Below are 22,367 nucleotides of genomic sequence, written 5' to 3'. Positions count from 1 at the left end.
TGGAGCCTCTCATCCATCATCAGCCTTGTAACTCACCCCCTCCATCCATTCCTCCCTCTGTTCCTCCCTCTCTCCCTCATAGACCAGCYGCCATCAGAGATGCAGCAGCTGCCGTCCCCAGTGCACACTTACTGTTACTATCCTGCCTGTTTAGTCTCAACGATTCATTGCAGGGCTTAGGTTTCAATGTACAGGCCAGTCATCCCCTTGACATTCATCCTCTCCCCCAGGCCCTGCTAGCTACATGCTTGAACTGTAAAGATTTTCATTGGTTAAAATTAGAGGTGTAAACAGAAACCATTTGTTTGGAAGTTCTCCCAGTTGTCATTCCAAAGGCCTCACGCATGCTGAGTCCTCAGACAGCTCTCAAGGTTCTCCAGATATTACCTCACTTCTTCACTGAGTTCACTTTACTTTGAGCTCCTTTTCTGCTTTTCACCCAAATGGGTCCTCTTTTGTCTCATTTGTCTTTTTTATGTTGCTGAACCTTGTGTCTATGTTTTCATTTGCATGGCATGGCATGTTTTCTGTATGTATTTGGCAACCTAGATAGCTGTGGATTCTGAAACTCATCCATATTTTTATTCATTCACGTCACTGAACTCTCTCTAGCGTGCTTCGCTTGACATAGTTATTTTTTGTTACTTTTGGGTTCTCTTCTCATTGATTCTCATGGGGTGGCAGGTAGTCTAGCTGTTAAGAGAATTGGGTCAGTAGGTGAAAAATCTGTCTGTGCCCTTGAGTAATGCACGTAACCCTAATTGCTCCTGTAAGTCGATCTGGATAAGAGTGTCTGCCAAATGATTGAAATGTATTATTTTTTTATGTCATAGAGTCCACTCTCATTTCTTCTGTTGTGGTCATGGTTGTGTTTCGGTCATGGGTCTTTCTTTGAGCTTTTTCTGTTCTCCTTCTGGTCAACTCTTGGGTTGATTTTTCCACTGAGTTTCGGTTGGTTTTGGGTTGTCCCTTCGGGTGCAGTCGATGGGACCCTCGTGGTAATCGCGTGGCACGTGTCCTCTTTTTTAGGCCCTCTACCTGCAGGCACCCCAGTCCGGAGGGAGGACCAGCCGGGCGGCAGACTTCAGCACTACGGCAGGGCCTGTGGAGTCAAAGGTGGGCCTACGGCCGAGGGGTGGCTACTGTAGCAAGGGGCTGGGGTCTAGGACCTGGGCAGAGGGGAGTCTACTGTAGCAAGGGGCTGTGGTCTGGGCTGAGGGGAGGGGAGGCTACTGTAGTAAGGGGCTGGGGTCTAAGACCTGGGCCGAGGGGAGACTACTGTAGCAACTGGCTGGGACTTAGGCCAAGAGGAGACTACTGTAGCACGGCTGGGCTCTGGGACCTGGTTGAGGGGAGGTTACTGTATCAAGGTACTGCAGTTTGGGAGCTGGGGAGGCTACTGTAGCAAGGGGCTGGGTTCTGGGACCTGGGGAGGCTACTGTAGCAAGGGGCTGGGGTCTGGGACCTGGGGAGGCTACTGTAGCAAGGAGCTGTGACCTGGGGCGAGGGAGGCTACTGTAGCAAGGGGCTGGGTTCTGGGACCTGGGGAGGCTGCTGTAGCAAGGAGGTGTGACCTGAGCCGAGGGAGGCTTCTGTAGCAAGGGGCTGGGTTCTGGGACCTGGGGAGGCTGCTGTAGCAAGGAGCTGTGACCTGGGCCGAAGGAGGCTACTGTAGCAAAGGGCTGGGGTCTGGGACCTGGGGGAGGCTACTGTAGCAAGGAGCTATGACCTGGGGCGAGCGAGGCTACTGTAGCAAAGGGCTGGGGTCTGGGACCTGGGGAGGCTTCTGTAGCAAGGGGCTGGGTTCTTGGACCTGGGGGAGGCTACTGTAGCAAGGACCTGGGGTCTGGGACCTGGGGAGGCTACTGTAGCAAGGAGTTGTGACCTGGGCCGAGGGAGGCTACTGTAGCAAAGGGCTGGGTTCTGGGACCTGGGGAGGCTTCTGTAGCAAGGGGCTGGATTCTGGGACCTGGGGAGGCTACTGTAGCAAGGAGCTGTGACCTGGGCCGAGGGAGGCTACTGTAGCAAAGGGCTGGAGTCTGGGACCTCGGGGAGGCTACTGTAGCAGGACCTGGGGTCTGGGACCTGGGGAGGCACTGTAGCAAAGGCTGGGGTCTGGACCTGGGGGAGGCTACTGTAAGCCAAGGGGCTGGGTTCTGGGACCTGGGGAGGCTGCTGTAGCAAGGGGCTGGGGTCTGGGTCCTGGGGAGGCTTCTGTAGCAAGGAGCTATGACCTGGGGCGAGGGAGGCTACTGTAGCAAGGGGCTGGGTTCTGGGACCTGGGGGAGGCTACTGTAGCAAGGGGCTGGGGTCTGAGACCTGGGTCAGGTGCCCATCTGGTGTCTGAGAGGCCCTGTCATCATGTACAATCTGTTGAAATCCAAAATGGACGCTGCTGATTATGGTGTGGAAGAAATGGGGTGTTAAAGATAGAGATTATGGTGATATGGTCACAGTTCAGTAGAAAGGTCATAAATCAGTATAAAGGTCATAAATTAGTAGAAAGGTCATAAATTAAGTTGGTCAATGTCACCAAGTCCTGTTCTTTACAGTCATTAACATCCATGGGTTGATTTTTGTGACCCCAAAGGCCTACTTTATAAGGGATTTGACTGAACTTGTTCTACAACTCATCTTGGCAACTAAAATATTGAGAAGTAAGCTGCATATGAATATCAGCCAAATCATTCAAAGTCATAAAGAAAGATGTGGTGGAGGACAATGGCAAAATCCATTCTAATGAGTACCACAACAAGTCATAAAGAATACATTTTAACTTCTGATTCCCCTATAAAATATACTGTAAAAATTGTGCAATAAATAAATGTCTTACAAATGTAGAGAGCCATTCTGGGAGGGTGCCTACAACTAGTGGAGTCATAGACACCAGGGTATAAGAACACTGTCCAACTCTAACAGCCTAGCTTCACAATTAAACAGTCTGCCTATCTTTCATTGTTTTTCAGGGAAACTGTATTCATCCAACATGCCTTTTAGTTAAATATGTATTCCTGACATGTGTAATATTTTTTGGGGCTGTGTGATAATTGTAATTGTCAACTAAGTGGAAGGAATGTTTTCCATAGGCAAAATGAATTATGTTTTGTCTTAGAAAGGCAATCTGTTTAGTTTTTCCTTTACCGTGACGGAATCACATCATGCATTTCTAATCACATATTCTAAAATAAAATAAGCATTATTATTACCAATCCTCAGGGGTACAGTAAGCTACTTGACACAAAGCCAATGTTGACACAAAGCCAATGTCCTCCTGGCTCGTGGACTTCAGAGKCACCCTCCACATCTCTAACACTAGGAGCATGGTGGATAAGTTTTGGATCGCTCTCCTCATTTTTACTCAAMCACTCCATTTTGCCAATAACTGGCCTTATACGCTTCATACTCCCTTGCTTAAAGATAATACAGGTGTGTGAGTGTGTGTTTTACATAGATGTCTGGTTCAGCACACTAACACAGCATTTGACAGACCTGTGCTTAGAAACAAGGACACATTTGTGTACCAAGTGCCAACCTTTATTGGGATGACTCATGTACTGGAGGCAGCTCTGCAGGGTAGTCACTAGCTGGCATAGCCACAAAGTCATACAATCTGATTTTAAACCTAACCTTAACCATAACCTTAACCACACTGCTYACATTATGCCTAAACCTAACCTTAAATTATGACCAAAAAGCAAATATAGGGCAAATGTTGACTTTGCAACCCACCCATCTAGTAAAAATCACTCAGCTCTGCCTCCAYGACAAGACTCYTCCCAATAAACATCAACCTGCATTCCCTATATATCCTCCTTGTGTCTGTATTTCTCTGCAAAGGGTTACATTATGTAAAAACCAAATCACTTGTAATAGATAAATAAGGCCTGAATCAACTCTGTGTTCTCAATGGAAACAACAGAATAATTGATGTTGTTTACATATTTAATTGTTTCTGCACTGTCCTCACRTTATCCCTACCTATATGTACTTYTCTATCTCAATTWCCTCATATCCCTGTACATTGACTCGGTACTGGTACCCCGTGCATATAGCCAAGTTATCATCAACTCGGTACTGGTACCCTGTGTATATAGTATAAAGATATCATTACTTATTGTCTATTTATTCCATGTGTTATTATCTTTCAATTATTTTTCTATTATTCTCTCTGCATTGTTGGGAAGGGCCCGTAAGTAAGCAATTCACTATTAGTCTACACCTGTTGTTTTACCAAGCARGTGACAAATAACATTTGATTTGCTATCTATTACAGGAATATATCTTCCGTTTAGAGCCAGGCAAAGTGGATTCGGGGAAAGGCAAATGTCCTTACGACCCTAAACTCAACAGCGTCTCAGCTTTGATCAGTAAGTGCCTGTTCACCTCTTCTCTCTCAGGTCACTTGTTCCAATATTGGAAGAATTGAGTGTCTCTGTTATTGAAAAAAAAAGTGCTGTTTCCCCGTCAAGCTATATTCCTCTTCCCCCCAAAGAGTCTTTGTGGTCAGTCCAACCCCTGTGGAAGCTATTACCTAATACAATATCTATCAATGCACGACTGGCAAGTCACATTAGATCTTGCTCATTCAAATACTTCTGCCTCTTTTAAAACCGTTTTCTCTTCAATTGTAGTTACCCTGTGATGACGTAAAAAAATCCATTGTTATACTATTCTCATAATCATCAAAGTATACTGGAAAGTGAATTGCTGTATTGAGAAGTATTCATCTATGTACTGCACAGTATATTTACTGTAATTCGGGGATAAAGGGAGTAGCATGTGTTGGTATGTAAGTTCTCATATCAATAGGTGGTCTGGTGTTGACACCAGCTTGCAGACAGTTGGTCAGACTTAGCAGTTGACCTCTTCCTCTCTGGCATGGCTCCACTGACCTCCCAGCCACCCAGGGTGTGTGACACTTCCCATGACCCCGCTCTGTGACTTCCCATGTCATCCCACACCTAGAGCTGACCGGGGCGGAACTAACTAGCATCCACTTACTGTAGCGACTCAGCTGCTACATAACTGACCTACAACACAGCCAGTCATACCACACAACACAGATGCAAAACAAAGAATTCTCCTCTTATACGGGGGCTTTCTATGTATCTCTCTTGACCCCAGTTTTTCTGCCATGTTTGGTCACCTTGCCAACCCACCCCAGTGTGAAGGCGTTCGATCTGATGGGATTATAGAAGGAAAATACTGTCTTGTCTTTAGGGAGATCTGTCAACACTCTAAACAGGTCCCATACTGGGGCAGCACCTGCTCACTCACACACTCAGCCACAAGCAACTGGTGGCGGGCATTTCCCAGGCCTCCACCCCACACTGCTTACAATGACCAGACCAGGGCCAATGACTACATCCCCACATCCTGCCCCAGGTCCCCAGTGTCTGCCCTGGGATCGCCCTCCCCGCTGTCCTGCCTGACCCTGGCCACCAGCTGGCACTACTGTTGGTTATGTGGAGGGGAGGGTTACCATGTGTTATTGTCCTACAGAAAACAGGGCCATATTGCCATAACAAAGGACGGTAGTCACAAATCACCCCTAGTTTACCACCTGTCAACCGATAGGTTATTGACTTTCTATAACATTCCATTGATCTCTTTCTCTCTGATTGACAGATGGGGAGCTCTACGCTGGGGTCTACATTGACTTCATGGGGACAGATGCGTCCATCTTCCGTACTCTAGGGAAACAGACTGCCATGAGGACGGATCAATACAACTCCAAATGGTTAAATGGTAACGTCTCACGTCTCACGTCTCATCCTGACAGACATCATCTCTCTATGGCATTTGTCTTTATATTTCCATCATGTATCAATTGATTCCTCAGTCTCTACATTCCTGTTCTGTCTCATAGCACCTCTGTATGTCATACTGTTTATATGGTCTAAGCCTCTAGCTGTTTCAGGCATTAAAAAGTCAACCATGCCTATCACATCAATACAGTAGGAAATGTTTTGTCACGTTTGTGCTGTAGCCAAGTCTTCTATGGTTCGTTGTCATGCCATACATGTCTGGTAGCATTTCATGTCTGGGATGTATGGCATGACAATTATATTTGAGTTGGCAAGAGCATATTGGCTGTCCAACCTCAAATACCTTGTACCCCTGCACATTGATCTGCTATATAGCTCTTTTCTTGTGTATAATTTTTATAATATATATTTTTTTATCTCTGCATCGTTGGGAAGGGCTCGTAATCAAGCATTTCACGTTAATGTCACACCCTTCGGCGCATGTGACAAATCCAATTTGATTAGATGTTTTATTTTGACGAGAGTGTACACAAGTGCTGCTGGGTGGGTGTGTTTGGGAATTCGGTGTGTTTTGTAGATCAGTGTGTTTGGGAAGTAAGTGTGTTTGGGAGATCAGTGTGTTTGGGAAGTAAGTGTGTTTGGGAAGTAAGTGTGTTTTGGAAGTCAGTGTGTTTTGGAAGTCAGTGTGTTTGGGAAGTCAGTGTGTTTTGGGAGATCAGTGTGTTTGGGAGGTCAGTGTGTTTTGGGAGATCAGTGTGTTTGGGAGGTCAGTGTGTTTGGGAAGTCAGTGTGTTTGGAAGTCAGTGTGTTTGGGAAGTCAGTGTGTTTGGGAGTCAGTGTGTGTTGGGAGTCAGTGTGTTTGGGAAGTAGTCAGTGTGTTTTGGGAGATAGTGTGTTTGGGAAGTGAAGTGTGTTTGGGAGATCAGTGTGTTTGGGAAGTCATTGGGAGTGGTGTTTGGGAAGTCAGGTGTTTGTGTGTTTGGGAAGAGTTGAGTCAGTGTGTTTGGGAGATCAGTGTGTTTGGGAGATCAGTGTGTTTGGGAGATCAGTGTGTTGGGAAGGTAAGTGTGGTTTGGGAGATCAGTGTGTTTGGGAGATCAGTGTGTTTGGGAAGTAAGTGTGTTTGGGAGATCAGTGTGTTTTGGGAGATCAGTGTGTTGGGAGATCAGTGTGTTTGGGAGATCAGTGTGTTTTGGGAGATCAGTGTGTTTGGGAGTCAGTGTGGTTTTTGAGGTCAGTTGTGTTTGGAGGTCAGTGTGTTTTGGAGATCAGTGTGTTTGGGAGATCAGTGTGTTTGGGAGATCAGTGTGTTTGGAAGTAAGTGTGGTTGTGAGATCAGTGTGTTTGGGAGATCAGTGTGTTGGGAAGTAAGTGTGTTTTGGAGATCAGTGTGTTTGGGAGATCAGTGTGTTTGGGAAGTAAGTGTGGTTTGGGAGATCAGTGTGTTTGGGAGATCAGTGTGTTATGGGAGGTCAGTGTGTTTGGGAAGTCAGTGTGTTTTGGGAGATCCAGTGTGTTTGGGAGATCAGTGTTGTTTGGAAGATCAGAGTGTGTTTGGGAGATCAGTGTGTTTGGGAGATCAGTGTGTTTGGGAAGAAGTGTGGTTTGGGAGATCAGTGTGTTTGGGAGATCAGTGTGTTTGGAAGTAGTGTGTTTTGGGAGATCAGTGTGTTTTGGGAGATCAGTGTGTTTGGGAGATCAGTGTGTTTGGGAAGTCAGTGTGTTTGGAGATCAGTGTGTTTGGGAAGTTCAGTGTGTTTGGGAGATCAGTGTGTTTGGGAGTCAGTGTGTTGGGAAGTCAGTGTGTTTTGGTGAGATCAGTGTGTTTGGAGATTCAAGTGTGTTTGGGAGATCAGTGTGTTGGGAGATCAGTGTGTTTGGGAGATCAGTGGTGTTTGGCGAGATCAGTGTGTTTGGGAGATCAGTGTGTTTGGGAAGTCAGTGTGTTTTGGAGGTCAGTGTGTTTGGGAGGAAAGTGTCACCATTGATTAGTAGGGCTGAGTCCACGGCAGGAGGTACTCCCCATCCCCACCTGAGTCCTGTTCATCAGTCCCAGGGCCACACTAGGACATCCTGATCCATCCTGCTTTCCCCATATGGGTTCATATATCCCACCCCCAACATGGTCTACCCCCCATATGAGTCTATGTACCTCCCCCCCACCCCACAACCCACATGGTCAACCCCCCCATATAAGTCTACCGTCCCGTAGCACTCACCTCCGTTATCATGAAGTGCTTTGAGAGGCTAGTCAAAGGCCACATTACCTCCTCCCTCCCCGACACACTTGGCACTCTACATTTCACCTACCGCCCTGATTGATCCACAGACAAAACAAGTGTGCATTGCACTGCACACTCTCCTCACCCACCTGTACAAAAGGAATGCATATGTGAAGATGCTATTCATAGACTTCAGCTCAGCCTTCAATACCATAGTGCCCTCTAAGCTCACCACAAAGCTCACGGCCCTGGAACTGAATTCCTCCCTATGCAATTTGGCCCTGGACTTCCTGATGGGCCGCCACCAGGTGGTGAAGGTAAGCAACGTTACCTCCTCGACAATGATTATCTACACAGGGGCCCCACAAGGGTGCGTCCTCAGTCCCCTCCTGTACTCCCTGTAAACCCACGACTGCATGGCCTCACACAGTTCCAACTCCATCATCAAGTTTTCTGATGACAGTAGTTGGCCTGATTACTAACAATGACCAGACGGCCTACAGGCAGGACGTAGGTACTCTGACGGCATGGTGCCAGGAGCCGATTGTGGACTTCAGGCGGAACCAGGCTGGGTACGCCCCCATCCTCATCAATGGGGAGACGGTCAGAAACTTCAAGTTCCTCAATGTGCACATCTCTGAGAAGCTGGAATGGTCAACCCACACGGAGAACGTTGTGAAGAAGGCACAACAGCGACTCTTCAAACTCAGGATGCTGAAGAAATTCTTCCTGTCCTTGAGGGCCCTCACAGTGTTCTACAGGAGCACCATTGAGAGCATACTGTCGGGCTGCATCACAGCCTGGTATGGCAACTGCACCGCCGCGGACTGCAAGGTGCTACAGAGGGTGGTACACTCTGCCTAACGCACCATTGGGTACACTGCGTGCCCTACAGGACACCTACAACACCAGGTGTCGCAGGAAGGCCAAGAAGATAATCAGGGACCTCAGCCACCCGAGCAATGTCCTGTTCTCCCCGCTTCTCAGATGCAGACCGTACAGGAGCATCAGGGCAATAACTTGAAGACTGGCCAATAGCTTCTACCCCCAGACCATCAGGCTGCTGAATAGCCAATAGGCAGCTACCTGCTCCCCCTGTCTCCCTCCTGCACCCAGACTTCCTACCCTGCCCCATCCCCCCAATGGACATTTATCACTGTTACAATGTAAATATGTATATATTATTCTTTTTTATTACTGTTTTTTCATTCACTTCTCACTCCCCCTGCTGCTCCCCTTATGGGCATTCTTACCCTGCCCCCACCACCCAATGGTAATTTATCATTGCTACAATTGTAAATGTGTATATATTATTATTATCTTTATTTTTTCTCATTCACTTCTCTTTTCTTATTTTTATTTTATTTTGACCTGCGCTGTTGGAGCCCGCAGCATAAGATTTTCACTGTACACAGCAGTTCCAGCTGCATCTCTGCATGCCTGTGACTAATGAACTCATCTCTAACCTATTCTATGTACTCCCCCATCCCACCCCCCACATGGTCTGCCCCCATATGGGTTGTGTCTGTTGCAGCAGGGAGGACAGGATCAGTTTGATTTGTCCAGCAGTGCCCTAATCAGTGAGCTATCATGAGAAGAGAGGTTGATGCCACATTGTGCTCATTCAGTGAGATTAATAAAACTGATTTGGAATGTAGTGACATGTGCTCAGCTTGAGGCCTCAACTGACTCTCACTAGCATCTGTCTCGTCTTCAACTCTCTCTTTCTTTCTCTCTCTCTATCTCTCACTCTTGCTCTCTTTTTCTTTCTCGATCTTTCTCTCTATTTTCAGATCCCATATTCATCAAGGCACACCTCATCCCAGACAGTGCTGAGAAGAATGACGACAAGCTGTACTTCTTCTTCCGGGAGAAGGCTTCAGAGATGGGCCAGAGTCCCATGGCCCAGTCCAGGATAGGCAGGATCTGTCTGGTAAGTGGCCACACAACCATATTATCTGCAAATGTTTTCTTACTGCAATTGTGAGGGTTTGTCTCATATTGTGACCTCTGAGCCTGCAAACCCAGTACCCTGCCACTCCTGATACTGAGACATCCCCAGAGTAGAGGGGTCTCCTTGGAAAATCCCCTTAAACCATCTCTGCCCCCCACTTCCTCAACAGCCAATGAGGAGTCTAAGAAAACCAAACTAAAGGGAATGCTTGTTGTCCCCTGTGATATTCTGTTGGAGTGGGAGAGTTTGCCTTTGGCCTCCAGTATATACACATAAACACACATACACATAACACTCTCAGGGTAATGTTGATCTAATGATGTACGTATCCAGTGGCTGCAGTGACTCAAAACGTTGTTTACCCTTAGAGGGGGTCAGAGGGTAACCCTGTGCTGTGTGCAAACCTTCCCCCTCTTGCTGCACGTCTCCTATGGGACCTTTGGGACGTTGGTCCTGTCTGTCTCTGGATCCTAAGCCACTGTCCTCAAATCTAATCAATGTATTTATAAAGCCCTTTTTACATCAGCAGATGTCACAAAGTGCTTATACAGAAACCCAGCCTAAAACCCCAAACAGCAAGCAATGCAGATGTAGAAGCACGGTGGCAAGGAAAACCTCCCTAGAAAGGCAGGAACCTAAGAAGAAACCTAGAGAGGAACCAGGTTGTGAGGGGTGGCCAGTCCTCTTCTGGCTGTGCCGGATGGAGATTTTTAAGAGTACATGGCCATTAAGGACAGATTCTCTGATGACGCCCACTGGAAATAACACTACTGTCGTAGATACAGTATACATACAATACATGGTAGAACGAGTTCACATGTTGATACAATTTAAGAGTACATCAAATGTTTGTGTAGGAGCTACAAAACAAAGGAATATTATAACCTTTGCATGATGTTCAGTAGCATATTACTCCAATATAAATTGTTGCATAAATAGCATTCTATGATTTTTCACTTGAACATTTCGTAATGAACACGTTTCGTAATGTTTTGCAAGGATTACTGGGCTGTGAATAATTTTCACTGGGCATCACCTCCCTCCCCACCTCTCTGTAGGGGCAGGCGTCTGTCCACAACAGATGGGGTGGACAGACTGACCCACAGATCTGATGTTTTCACTCTCAACTTCTCTGTAAGCTAGTGTTGGCTGCTAGTTGTCTGTATCAAACAGCTGTTGGTTTGAATCTGTGGACCGGTCCACTTGTTGTGTTTGTCTCCCCCCTGCAGAATGATGACGGTGGACACTGCTGCTTGGTCAACAAGTGGAGCACTTTCCTGAAGGCCAGACTCATCTGCTCTGTGCCTGGGGTGGACGGCATAGAGACCCACTTCGATGAGCTCCGTAAGTAGGCATCATTTCCCAACAGTGGTATAGCCTAGTAGTTATGTTCTTAACGTAACTTCACCATTTTCCTCAAGCGTTGTCCTACTCCTCTGTTCCCTCAACATAGTTTGCTCCACTCCACCTAAAAGCGACAGTGTGTAAAAGGACCAACCATCAGTTCAGATATCTGTAATCTTTCTGTAGTATCTCTGTAACATCTGAGTTCTTTTGAACCGTTCCAAACTGCACTAATGCATATTACGCACTGCAGAAAAACATTTAAAAAACAACACTGTCAACAGTTTAATTAAATATGTTTGGTTGTGAAAACATGTTACTATCAATGTTCCTGAATAGATTTCACTTGGTTTCGCAAACTAAGCACTGGGTAGCTGCAGGAACAGGATTGGAGAGCCCGTGGCATGCAGAGTTTGGGCGGAATAGAGTTAGAGGCTTTCTACTGCTACTATATTTATTTATCAGATGCTAATATTAAGCACATTGCTCCGCTGTAAAACCAGAGTAGCCTACCTGGCATAATTGAAAAAGGAACCACAGGAAAGCGCCGAATACAACAGGTGTAGACCTTACCGTGAAATGCTTACTTACAAGCCCTTAACCAACAATGCAGTTCAAGAAATAGAGTTAAGAAAGAATTTATAAAAAMAGGTCCTGGATGGCAGGAAGCMTGGACCCAGTGATGCACTAGGAGAGTGCATATGGATGACATATTTTTACCCCGACCCTGTTCCTACCTATCTGATGATGGCCATTTTAAATCAAAACTCATTTCAAATATTAGTAAAGGCGAGATTCAATTGAAAATAGTCTGATGGATGAGAATGTTATCACTTAATGAGAGAACAGCCTGAGGCAAGAAACAGAGCGCAAGTGTATTTTATTAGACTTTTTCAAATCATCAATATAGTTGCATTATGCCGCCCATGTGTTTGGATTTCTAAGACATTCTAAGGTTTGTATTATTCACAACTAAAGTTGTCAAATTACTCTAAATCTAGCGTATAGGATCTGTTTCAAATTATCACTTTTACACTCAACATAGCCACTTCACATGCGCACTCGCTCAGGAATGGGAAAAATATCCTTTCTATTTTATTCAAATAAGTTAAATTACAATGAACAAAAATATAAATGCAACATACAACAATTTCAAAGATTTTACTTAGTTACAGTTCATATAAGGAAATCAGTCAATTTAAATAATTAATTTAAAAATATATGTATATATACAGTTGAAMTCGGAAGTTTACATACACCTTAGCCAAATACATATAAACTCAGGTTTTCACAATTCCTGACAATTAATCCTCGTAAAAATTCCCTGTCTTAGGTCAGTTAGGATCACCAGTTTATTTTATGAATGTGAAATGTCAGAATAATAGTAGAGAGAATGATTTATTTCAGCTTTTATTTCTTTCATCACATTCCCAGTGGGTCAGAAGTTTACATACACTCAATGAGTATTTGATAGCATTGCCTTTAAATTGTTTAACTTGGGTCAAACGTTTCGGGTAGTCTTCCACAAGCTTCCCACAATAAGTTGGGTGAATTTTGGCCCATTCCTCCTGACAGAGCCGGTGTAACCGAGTCAGGTTTTTAGGCCTCCTTGCTCGCACACGCTTTTTCAGTTCTGCCCACAAATTTTCTATAGGATTGAAGTCAGGGCTTTGTGATGGCCACTCCAATACCTTGACTTTGTTGTCCTTAAACCATTTTGCCACAACTTTGGAAGTATACTCCATTTGGAAGACCCATTTGCGACCAAGCTTTAACTTCGTGACTGATGTCTTGAGATGTTCCTTCAATATATCCACATCATTTTCTTACCTTATGATGCAATCTATTTTGTGAAGTGCACCAGTCCCTCCTGCTGCAAAGCACCCCCATAACATGATGCTGCCACCCCCGTGCTTCACGAATGGGATGGTGTTCTTCGGCTTGCAAGCCTCCCCCTTTTTTCTACAAACATAACAATGGTCATTATGGCCAAACAGTCTATTTTTGTTTCATCAGACAAAAGGATATTTCTCCAAAAAGTACGATCTTTGTCCCCATGTGCAGTTGCAAACCGTAGTCTGGCTTTTTTATGGTGGTTTTGGAGCTGTGTTTTCTTCCTTGCTGAGCGGCCTTTCAGGTTATGTCGATATAGGACTCGTTTTACTATGGACATAGATACTTTTGTACCTGTTTCCTCCAGCATCTTCACAAAGTCCTTTGCTGTTGTTCTGGGATTGATTTGCACTTTTCGCACCAAAGTACGTTCATTTCTAYGAGACAGACGCTTTTTCGCGTCATACCATATCTAGGAGACAGACGCGTCATACCGCTCCTCCCTGAGCGGTATGACGGCTGCATGGTCCCATGGTGTTTATACTTGCGTACTATTGTTTGTACAGATGAACGTGGTACCTGCAGGCGTTTGGAAATTGCTCCTAAGGATGAACCAGACTTATGGAGGTCTACATTTCTTTTCTGAGGTCTTGGCTGATTTCTTTTGATTTTCTCATAATGTCAATGTCACGCCCTGACCTTAGAGAGCTTTTTATGTCTCTATTTTGGTTTGGTATGGGTGTGATTTGGGTGAACATTCTATGTTCATTTTTCTATGTGTTGTATTTCTTTGCTTTGGCCGGGTATGGTTCTCAATCAGGGACAGCTGTCTATCGTTGTCTCTGATTGGGAACCATACTTAGGTAGCATTTTCCCACCTGTGTTTTGTGGGTAGTTATTTTCTGTTTAGTGTTTTCTGCACCTGACAGGACTGTTTCGGTTTCGTTTATTCTGTTTGTTATTTTGTTCCAGTGTTCAGTTCAATAAAAGTCATGAACACTTACCACGCTGCGCTTTGGTCTGATTCTTCCTCATCCGACGACACCCGTTACAGTCAAGCAAAGAGGCACTGAGTTTGAAGCTAGGCCTTGAAATACATCCACAGGTACACCTCCAATTGACTCAAATGATGTCAATTATCCTGTCAGAATCTTCTAAAGCCATGACATAATTTTCTGGAATTTTCCAAGCTGTTTAAAGGCACAGTCAACTTAGTGTATGTAAACTTCTTACCCACTGGAATTGTAATACAGTGAATTATAAGTGAAATAATCTGTCTGTAAACAATTGTTGGAAAAAATACTTGTATCATGCACAAAGTAGATGTCCTATCCGACTTGCCAAAACTATAGTTTGTTAACAAGACATTTGTGGAGTGGTTGAAAAACTAGTTTTAATGACTCCAACCTAAGTGTATGTAAACTTCTGACTTCAACTGTATATACAGTACCAGTCAAAAGTTTGGACACACCTAGATTCTTCATGACAGCTTTGCACATCTTGATGACAGCTTTGCACTCAAGAGTATATAAACTTCCTGTTTCCATCACAACTGTCTTGTTTTTAAAATGTATATATACAGTTAATTCGGAAAGTATTCAGACAGCTTGACTTTTTCAAAATGTTGTTACGTCACAGCCTTATTCTAAAAATGATTAAAATCGTTTTTTTCCCTCATCAAACTACACACAATACCCCATAATGACAAAGCAAAAACTGGTTTTTAGACATTTTAGAACATTTTTTTTTTTTAAATACACTGGAGTAACTGGAGCATCAGCATTTGTTGGTTCGATTACAGGCTCAAAATGGCCAGAAACAAATACATTTCTTCTGAAACTCGTCAGTCTATTCTTGATCTGAGAAGGCCAGCATCCCGGAGTCGCCTCTTCACTGTTGACATTGAGACTGGTTTTGCAGGTACTATTTAAAGAAGCTGCCAGTTGAGGACATGTGAGGTGTCTGTTTCTCAAACTAGACACTCTAATGTACTTGTCCTCTTGCTCAGTTATGCACTGGGCCTCCCAATACTCTTTCTATTCTGGTTAGAGCCCGTTTGTGCTGTTCTAGGAGTGGAGTACTACACAGTGTTGTACGAGATTTTCAGTTTCGTGGCATTTTCTCTCATGGAATAGCCTTCATTTCTCAGAACAAGAATAGACTGACGAGTTTCAGAAGAAAGTTCTTTGTTTCTGGCCATTTTGAGSCTGTAATCAAACCCAGAAGTGCTGATGCTCCAGATACTCAACTAGTCTAAAGAAGGCCCGTTTAATTGCTTCTTTTATCAGTACAACAGTTTTCATCTGTGCTAACATAATTGCACAAGGGGGTTCTAATGATCAATTAGCCTTTTAAAATTATAAACTTGGATTAGATAACACAATGTGCCATTGGAACACAGGAGTGATGGTTGCCTCTGTACGCCTATGTAGATATTCCATGAAAAATTTGCTMTTTCCAGCTACAATAGTCATTTACAACATTAACAATGTCTACACTGTATTTCTGATCAATTTTTTGTTATTTTAATGGACCAAAAAATTGATTTTCTTTCAAAAACAAGGACATTTCTAAGTGACCCCAAACTTTTGTATGGTAGTGTATATCTGAAATATCACATTTACATAAGTATTCAGACCCTTTACTCAGTACTTTGTTGAAGCACCTTTGGCAGCGATTACAGCCTTGAGTCTTCTTGAGTATGACGCTACAAGCTTGGCACACCTGTATTTGGGGAGTTTATCCTATTCTTCTCTGCAGATCCTCTCAAGCTCTGTCAGGTTAGATGACAAGCGTCACTGCACAGCTATTTTCAGGTCTTTCCAGAGATGTTCGATTGGGTTCAAGTCCGGGCTCTGGCTGGGCAACTCCAGGACATTCAGAGACTTGTCCCGAAGCCATTCCTACATTGTTTTGACCGTGTGCTTAGGGTTGTTGTCCTGTTGGAAGGTGAACCTTTGCCCCAGTCTGAGGTCCTGAGCACTCTGGAGTATGTTTTCATCAAGGATCTCTCTGTACTTTGCTACATTCATCTTTCCCTCGATCCTGACTAGTCTCTCAGTCCCTGCTGCTGAAAAACTTTCCAACAGCATGATGCTGCCACCACCATGCTTCACCGTAGGGATGGTGCCATGTTTCCTCCAGATGTGACGCTTAGCATTCAGGCCAAAGAGTTCAATCTTGGTTTCATCAGACCAGAGAATCTTGTTTCTCATGAGAGTTTTTAGGTGCCTTTTGGCAAACTCCAAGGGGGCTGTAATGTGTGGCTTTTGTTCTGACATGCACTTTCAACTGTGGGACCTTATATAGACAGGTGTGTGCCTTTCCAAATCATGTCCAATCAATTGAATATACCACAGGTGGACTCCAATCAAGTTGTTGAAACATCTCAAAGATTATCAGTGGAAACAGGATGCAGCTGAGCTCAACTTAGAGTGTCATAGCAAATGGTCTGAATACTTAGTATGTAAATAACGTCTTTCTTTGTTTTATTTGTAATACATTTGCAAAAATTTCTAAAAATCTGTTTTTCGCTTTGTCATTATGGGGTATTGTGTGTTGATTGAAGAGGGGAAAAATATTTAATCCATTTTAGAATAAGGCTGTAACGTAAGAAAATTTGGAAAAAGTTAAGGGGTTTGAATACTTTCTGAATGCACTGTGTATATATATGGATTTCACATGACTTGGAATACAGATATGCATCTGTTGGTCACAGATATATTTWAAAAAAGGTAGGGTGTGTATCAGAAAACCAGTCAGTATCTGGTGTGTCCACCATTTGCCTCATGCAGCGTTACACATCTCCTTTGCATAGAGTTGATCAGGCTGTTGATTTTGGACTGTGGAATGTTATCCTACTCATCTTCAATGGCTGTGTGAAGTTGCTAGATATTGGCGGAAACTGGAACGCGCTGTCGTACACATCGATCCAGAGCATCCCAAACGTGCTCAATGGGTGACATGTCTGGTGAATATGAAGGCCATGGAAAAACTGTGACATTTTCAGCTTCCAGGAATTGTGTACAGATCCTTGTGACATGGGGCTGTCCATTATCATGCTGAAACATGAGGTGATGGTGGCGGATGAATGGCACAACAATGGGCCTCTGGATCTCGTRATGGTATCTCTGTGCATTCAAATTGCCATCGATAAAATGCATTTGTGTTTGTTGTCCGTAGCATATGTTCATAGCTTAAACCATAACCCCACTGCCACCATGGGGCACCCTGTTCACAACGTTGACATCAGCAAACTGCTCGCCCACACAACGCCATACAGGCTGTCTGCCATCTCCCTGGTACAGTTGAAACCAGGATTCAGCCGTGGAGAGCACAATTCTCCAGTGTGCCAGTGGCCATCGAAGGTGAGTATTTGCCCACTGAAGTCGGTTACGACAACAATCTGCAGTCAGGTCAAGACCCTGGTGAGGACGACGAGCTCGCACATGAGATTCCCTGAGACGGTTTCTGACAGTTTGTGCAGAAATTCTTCGGTTGTGCAAACCCACAGTTTTATCAGCTGTCCGGGTGGCTGGTCTCAGACGATCCCGTAAGGTGAAGAAGCCAGATGCGGAGGTCCTGGGCTGGCGTGGTTACACGTGGTCTGCGGTTGTGAGGCCGGTTGGACGTACTGACAAATACTCTAAAACAACGTTGAAGGTGGCTTGTGGTAGAGAAATGAACATTAAATTCTCTGGCAACAGCTCTGGTGGACAGTCCTGCAGTCACCATGCCAATTGCACGCTCGCTCAAAACTTCAGACATCTGTGGCATTGTGTTGTGTGACAAAACTGCACATTTTGAGTGTCCTTTTAATTGTACCCAGCACAAGGTGCACCTGTGTAATGATCATGCTGTTTAATCAGCTTCTTGATATGCCACACCTGTCAGGTGGATGGATTATCTTGGCAAAGGAGAAATGCTCACTAATAGGGATATAAACAAATTTGTGCACATTATTGCACATAGAACATTTTAGAGAAATAAGCTTTTTGTGCGTATGGAAGATTTCTGGGATCTTTCATTTCAGCTCATGAAACATGGGACCAACACTTTACATATTGCTTTTCTATTTTTGTTCAGTATATATTCTTCTTACTATAAAATTATATAATATAAAATAATGGCATGGAATTTATTAACATATATTGTCCACTAAATGATCTAGATAATGGATTTATTGTGATGTTGTGTATATTAAATGGATTTATTAGACTTTTCTAAATGTTGATGTTCCCAAGACGTGCATCAGCGGCTTGTATGCTGGAGGCCTGGAGAAGCTGAACGTGTGCTTCTGATAGTTAACGGTCGATTACCATGAGACCGGCAGTCATTTGCTTGACATTTACCGCCTGACAAAATGTCGTGACCACCACAGCCCTAAATGAGAGCCTAGCTGATGGAGAGTGAAAGCATCAATGTGACGCCATGACCCGGCTAATAGAAAACAAGAGTGTATATGTATCTGCTGACAGATTCCACATGCACCACCATAGCCAAGCACAGATTCCTAACAGACACTAACTCTTCCATTGTGTTTTCACTGAAATCAAATCAAATTTCTTTGGTCACATACACATATTTAGCTGATGTTATTGCTGGTGTAGCGAATTGCCATCTCTTCAGCTCTGCTCTCTGGTATAGTTTTGGTTTAGGGCAAAAAGGAAATCAGCAAAGAGTTGATGACTGTTACAATGTTGTTTGATTAATTATTCTGCAAGGCACAGAATGTCCGTCTGTACTAATGGGTCTGACCACGTACTGTACTGTTCTGCACCTGTAAAGCAACACAGATGGGAATTCTGAGGAAGGTACTGCAGTGGTTAAGATATCGCTGTCCCACCCAGCTGTGGACATCAACATCACTCCTGTATGATAAGCAGATCTGGGATCAGGTTACCTCAATAAGACAACAGTGGAAGTGCTGAGAGTAGAGGTGTGTGTAGGTGTCTAGGGAGGACTGGTAATGAGGCGCAGGGCTTTAAGTTCTGGATCTGGATCAGCCAGGGGGGCGCCCTGCAGGGTTAGAGGGATCATCCCTGCCTGTCACTCACATCTCTCCTCTCACATGACTGATAGCTCACCATCTAAGGAAAACATCAGTGAAATGCACTGTGTTGAGGAAGTCTGACTGAGGAGGCTTGAGCACTCTCCTTGAAATGATRATGAAAACTAGTTATTAGTAGGACATATTTCATTAGCGGTCCAATGCAATCACAATAACTGATGTGATTTTGTTTTATTGCAGGTCATTTGTTTTTACTGCTGCCATCAATCATTACTTGATTGTGTTTGTTATATATTAGGCCTGTAGCCTAGTGGAGGCTCATTTCAGCCTTAGGCTGAGGGCTGTGAACGACCAGTTGTTTTGATACAGCATGACTACCCAAACCACACACTTATGTTCAGCAGTACTCAACTCTTACTCAATGTCAATGTCTATTTTTCTTACTTCTCTCGTCTTCCGTCAATGTCACCGCCTTTTTAACAGTCCCTCCTGCAGGTCAATAGGTTTCCCTCAGTCTGAGAGCAGTCTGGGACACACTCAGTGAGGTCATACTAGGCTTGTCACCGCTGAACGTACAGCTATCCATCACACGTCTGTCTAAGTGACGGATGTCTAAAGTCTCTATCATAAAGATGGAATCCGCAGTAGGGGGAAACAGTGCCACTGGCCACCCCACAACCTTTTTTTTTGCAGTACATATTGTGCTCTTCTATCGCACATGCAATGATGTCAGAGGGGGAAAACAGTGTTGGTTGTTTGCAGTAACGTCTTTGTTGTTGTAATWTTGCAAACGGACGTGGCAGTTTCACCATTAAGGATTCCAGCTTAGTGGTGGAGCCCAGAAGAGGCATCTGAGGGGGGCTGAGAGGGGGTGGTGAGAGGGGTGGTGAGAGGAGGGCTGAGAGGAGGGCTGAGAGGAAGGCTGAGAGGGGTGGTGAGAGGAGGCTGAGAGGGAGAGGGGCTGAGAGGGGTTGGTGAGAGGAGGGCTGAGAGGAGGGCTGAGAGGAGGGCTGAGAGGGGTGGTGAGAGGAGGGGCTGAGAGGAGGTGGTGAGAGGAGGGCTGAGAGGAGGGCTGAGAGGAGGGCTGAGAGGGGTGGTGAGAGGAGGGCTGAGAGGAGGTGGTGAGAGAGGGCTGAGAGGAGGTGGTGAAGAGGATGGCTGAGGGAGGTGGTGGAGAGGGAGGGCTGAGAGGAGGGCTGAGAGGGTGGTGAGAAGGAGGGCTGAGAGGAGGTGGTGAGAGGAGGGCTGAAGAGGAGGGCTGAGAGGGTGGTGAGAGGAGGGCTGAGAGGGGTGGTGTAAGAGGAGGGGCTTGAGAGGGGTGGTGAGAGGGGGCTGAGAGGAGGGGTGGTGAGAGGAGGGCTGAGAGGGGTGGTGAGAGGAGGGCTGAGAGGAGGGTCTGAGGGGAGGGGTGGTGAGAGGAGGGCTGAGAAGGAGGGCTGAGAGGGGTGGTGAGAGGAGGGCTGAGAGGGGGTGGTGAGAGGGCTGAGAGGGGTGGTGAGAGGGCTGAGAGGGGTGGTGAGAGGCTGAGAGGGGGGCTGAAGGGTGGTGAGAGGAGGGCTGAGAAGGGTGGTGAGAGAAGGGCTGAGAGGAAGGGCTGAGAGGGGTTTCAAACAATTTAAGGAGCAAGAACAAATATAGTGATTCTAATGATAAGTCTAACCGTCTTCTGGTAGATGGAAAGGCTTTCCCAAAAACATTCTCAATAAAATGTTAACTAGCTACAAAGTAGTCTATGTCTACCTGGCAGAATGATATCATGATTATTTCCATCAATCCAGTGGCCATTTTATTTTGCTCTCATCCGATTCTCATGTGCTACAGAAACACTGCAACCACAACCAGTGCTAGGTGAGTGTACTACAGAAACACTGCTAACAAAACAACAGGCTAGATGGTTGTACTACAGAAACACTGCTAACAAAACAACAGGGCTAAGGTGGCTGTACTACAGAAACACTGCTAACAAAACAACGGGCTAGGTGGTTGTACTACAGAAACACTGCTAACAAAACAACAGTGCTGGTTGGCTGTACTACAGAAACACTGCTAACAAAACAAACAGCTAGGTGGCTGTACTACAGAAACACTGCTAACAAAACAACAGGGCTAGGTGGTTGTACTACAGAAACACTGCTAACAAAACAACAGGGCTAGGTGGCTGTACTACAGAAACACTGCTAACAAAACAACAAGGGCTAGGTGGCTGTACTACAGAACACACTGCTAAACAAAACAAAGGGCTAGGTTGGCTGTACTACAGAAACACTGCTAACAAAACACAGGCTAGGTGGTTGTATACAAGAAACACTGCTAACAAAACAACAGGGCTAGGTGGCTGTACTACAGAAACACTGCTAACAAAACAACAGGGCTAGGTGGCTGTACTACAGAAACATGCTAACAAAACAACAGGGCTAGTGGCTGTACTACAGAACACTGCTAACAAAACAGGACTAGGTGGCTGTACTACAGAAACACTGCTACCAAAACAACAGGGAGGTAGGTGGTTGTACTACAGAACACTGCTAACAAGAACAACAGAGGGTTAGGTGCTGTACTACAGAAACACTGCTAACAAAAACAACAGGGCTAGATGGTTGTAGCTACAGAAAACTGCTACAAAACAACAGGCTAGGTGGCTGTACTACAGAACACTGCTAACAAAACAACAGGGCTAGGTGGTTGTACTACACAGAACATGCTAACCAAACAACAGTGCTAGGTGGCTGTACTACAGAAACACTGCTAACAAAATAACAGGGCTAGGTTGGCTGTACTACAGAAACACTGCTAACAAAACAACATGCTAGGTGGCTGTACTACAGAAACACCCGTTATCCAAACAACAGGGCTAGGTGGGTGTACTACAGAAACACTGCTAACCAAACAACAGTGCTAGGTGGCTGTACTACAGAAACACTGCTACAAAACAACAGGGCTAGGTGGCTGTACTACAGAAACACCGTTATCCAAACAACGGGCTTAGTGGGGTACTACAGAAACACTGCTAACCAAACAACAGTGCTAGGGTGGCTGTACTACAGAACAACTGCTAACAAATAACAGTGCTAGGTGGCTGTACTACAGAAACACTGCTAACCAAACAACATGCTAGGTGGCTGTACTACAGAAACACCGTTATCCAAACAACAGGGCTAGTGGGTGTACTACAGAAACACTGCTAACCAAACAACAGTGCTAGGTGGCTGTACTACAGAAACACTGCGTTCTCCCAA

The 22,367-nt window shown here is 45.0% G+C and overlaps 1 protein-coding gene across 2 annotated transcripts in view; it reads left to right on the top strand.

Moving 5' to 3' along the window:
- LOC111970219 (semaphorin-3F-like) overlaps positions 1–22,367 on the top strand; it is a 118,587-nt gene that overhangs the window by 83,365 nt on the left and 12,855 nt on the right. The window contains exons 6-10 of one of the 2 annotated variants that reach the window (XM_023996845.2): positions 1,030–1,116; positions 4,274–4,367; positions 5,629–5,748; positions 9,784–9,923; positions 11,174–11,288. In XM_023996845.2, the coding sequence (XP_023852613.1) occupies positions 1,030–1,116; positions 4,274–4,367; positions 5,629–5,748; positions 9,784–9,923; positions 11,174–11,288 (556 nt within the window). The remainder of the gene's footprint in view (positions 1–1,029; positions 1,117–4,273; positions 4,368–5,628; positions 5,749–9,783; positions 9,924–11,173; positions 11,289–22,367) is intronic. The other variant, XM_023996861.2, reaches the window with a different exon arrangement.

This window comes from Salvelinus sp. IW2-2015, linkage group LG1, assembly GCF_002910315.2.
Source record: "Salvelinus sp. IW2-2015 linkage group LG1, ASM291031v2, whole genome shotgun sequence".
In the NCBI taxonomy this organism is placed as follows: Eukaryota; Metazoa; Chordata; class Actinopteri; order Salmoniformes; family Salmonidae; genus Salvelinus; species Salvelinus sp. IW2-2015.
The sequence above is the reverse complement of the archived record's forward strand: the minus strand, read 5'-3'. Positions and strand labels throughout refer to the sequence as shown.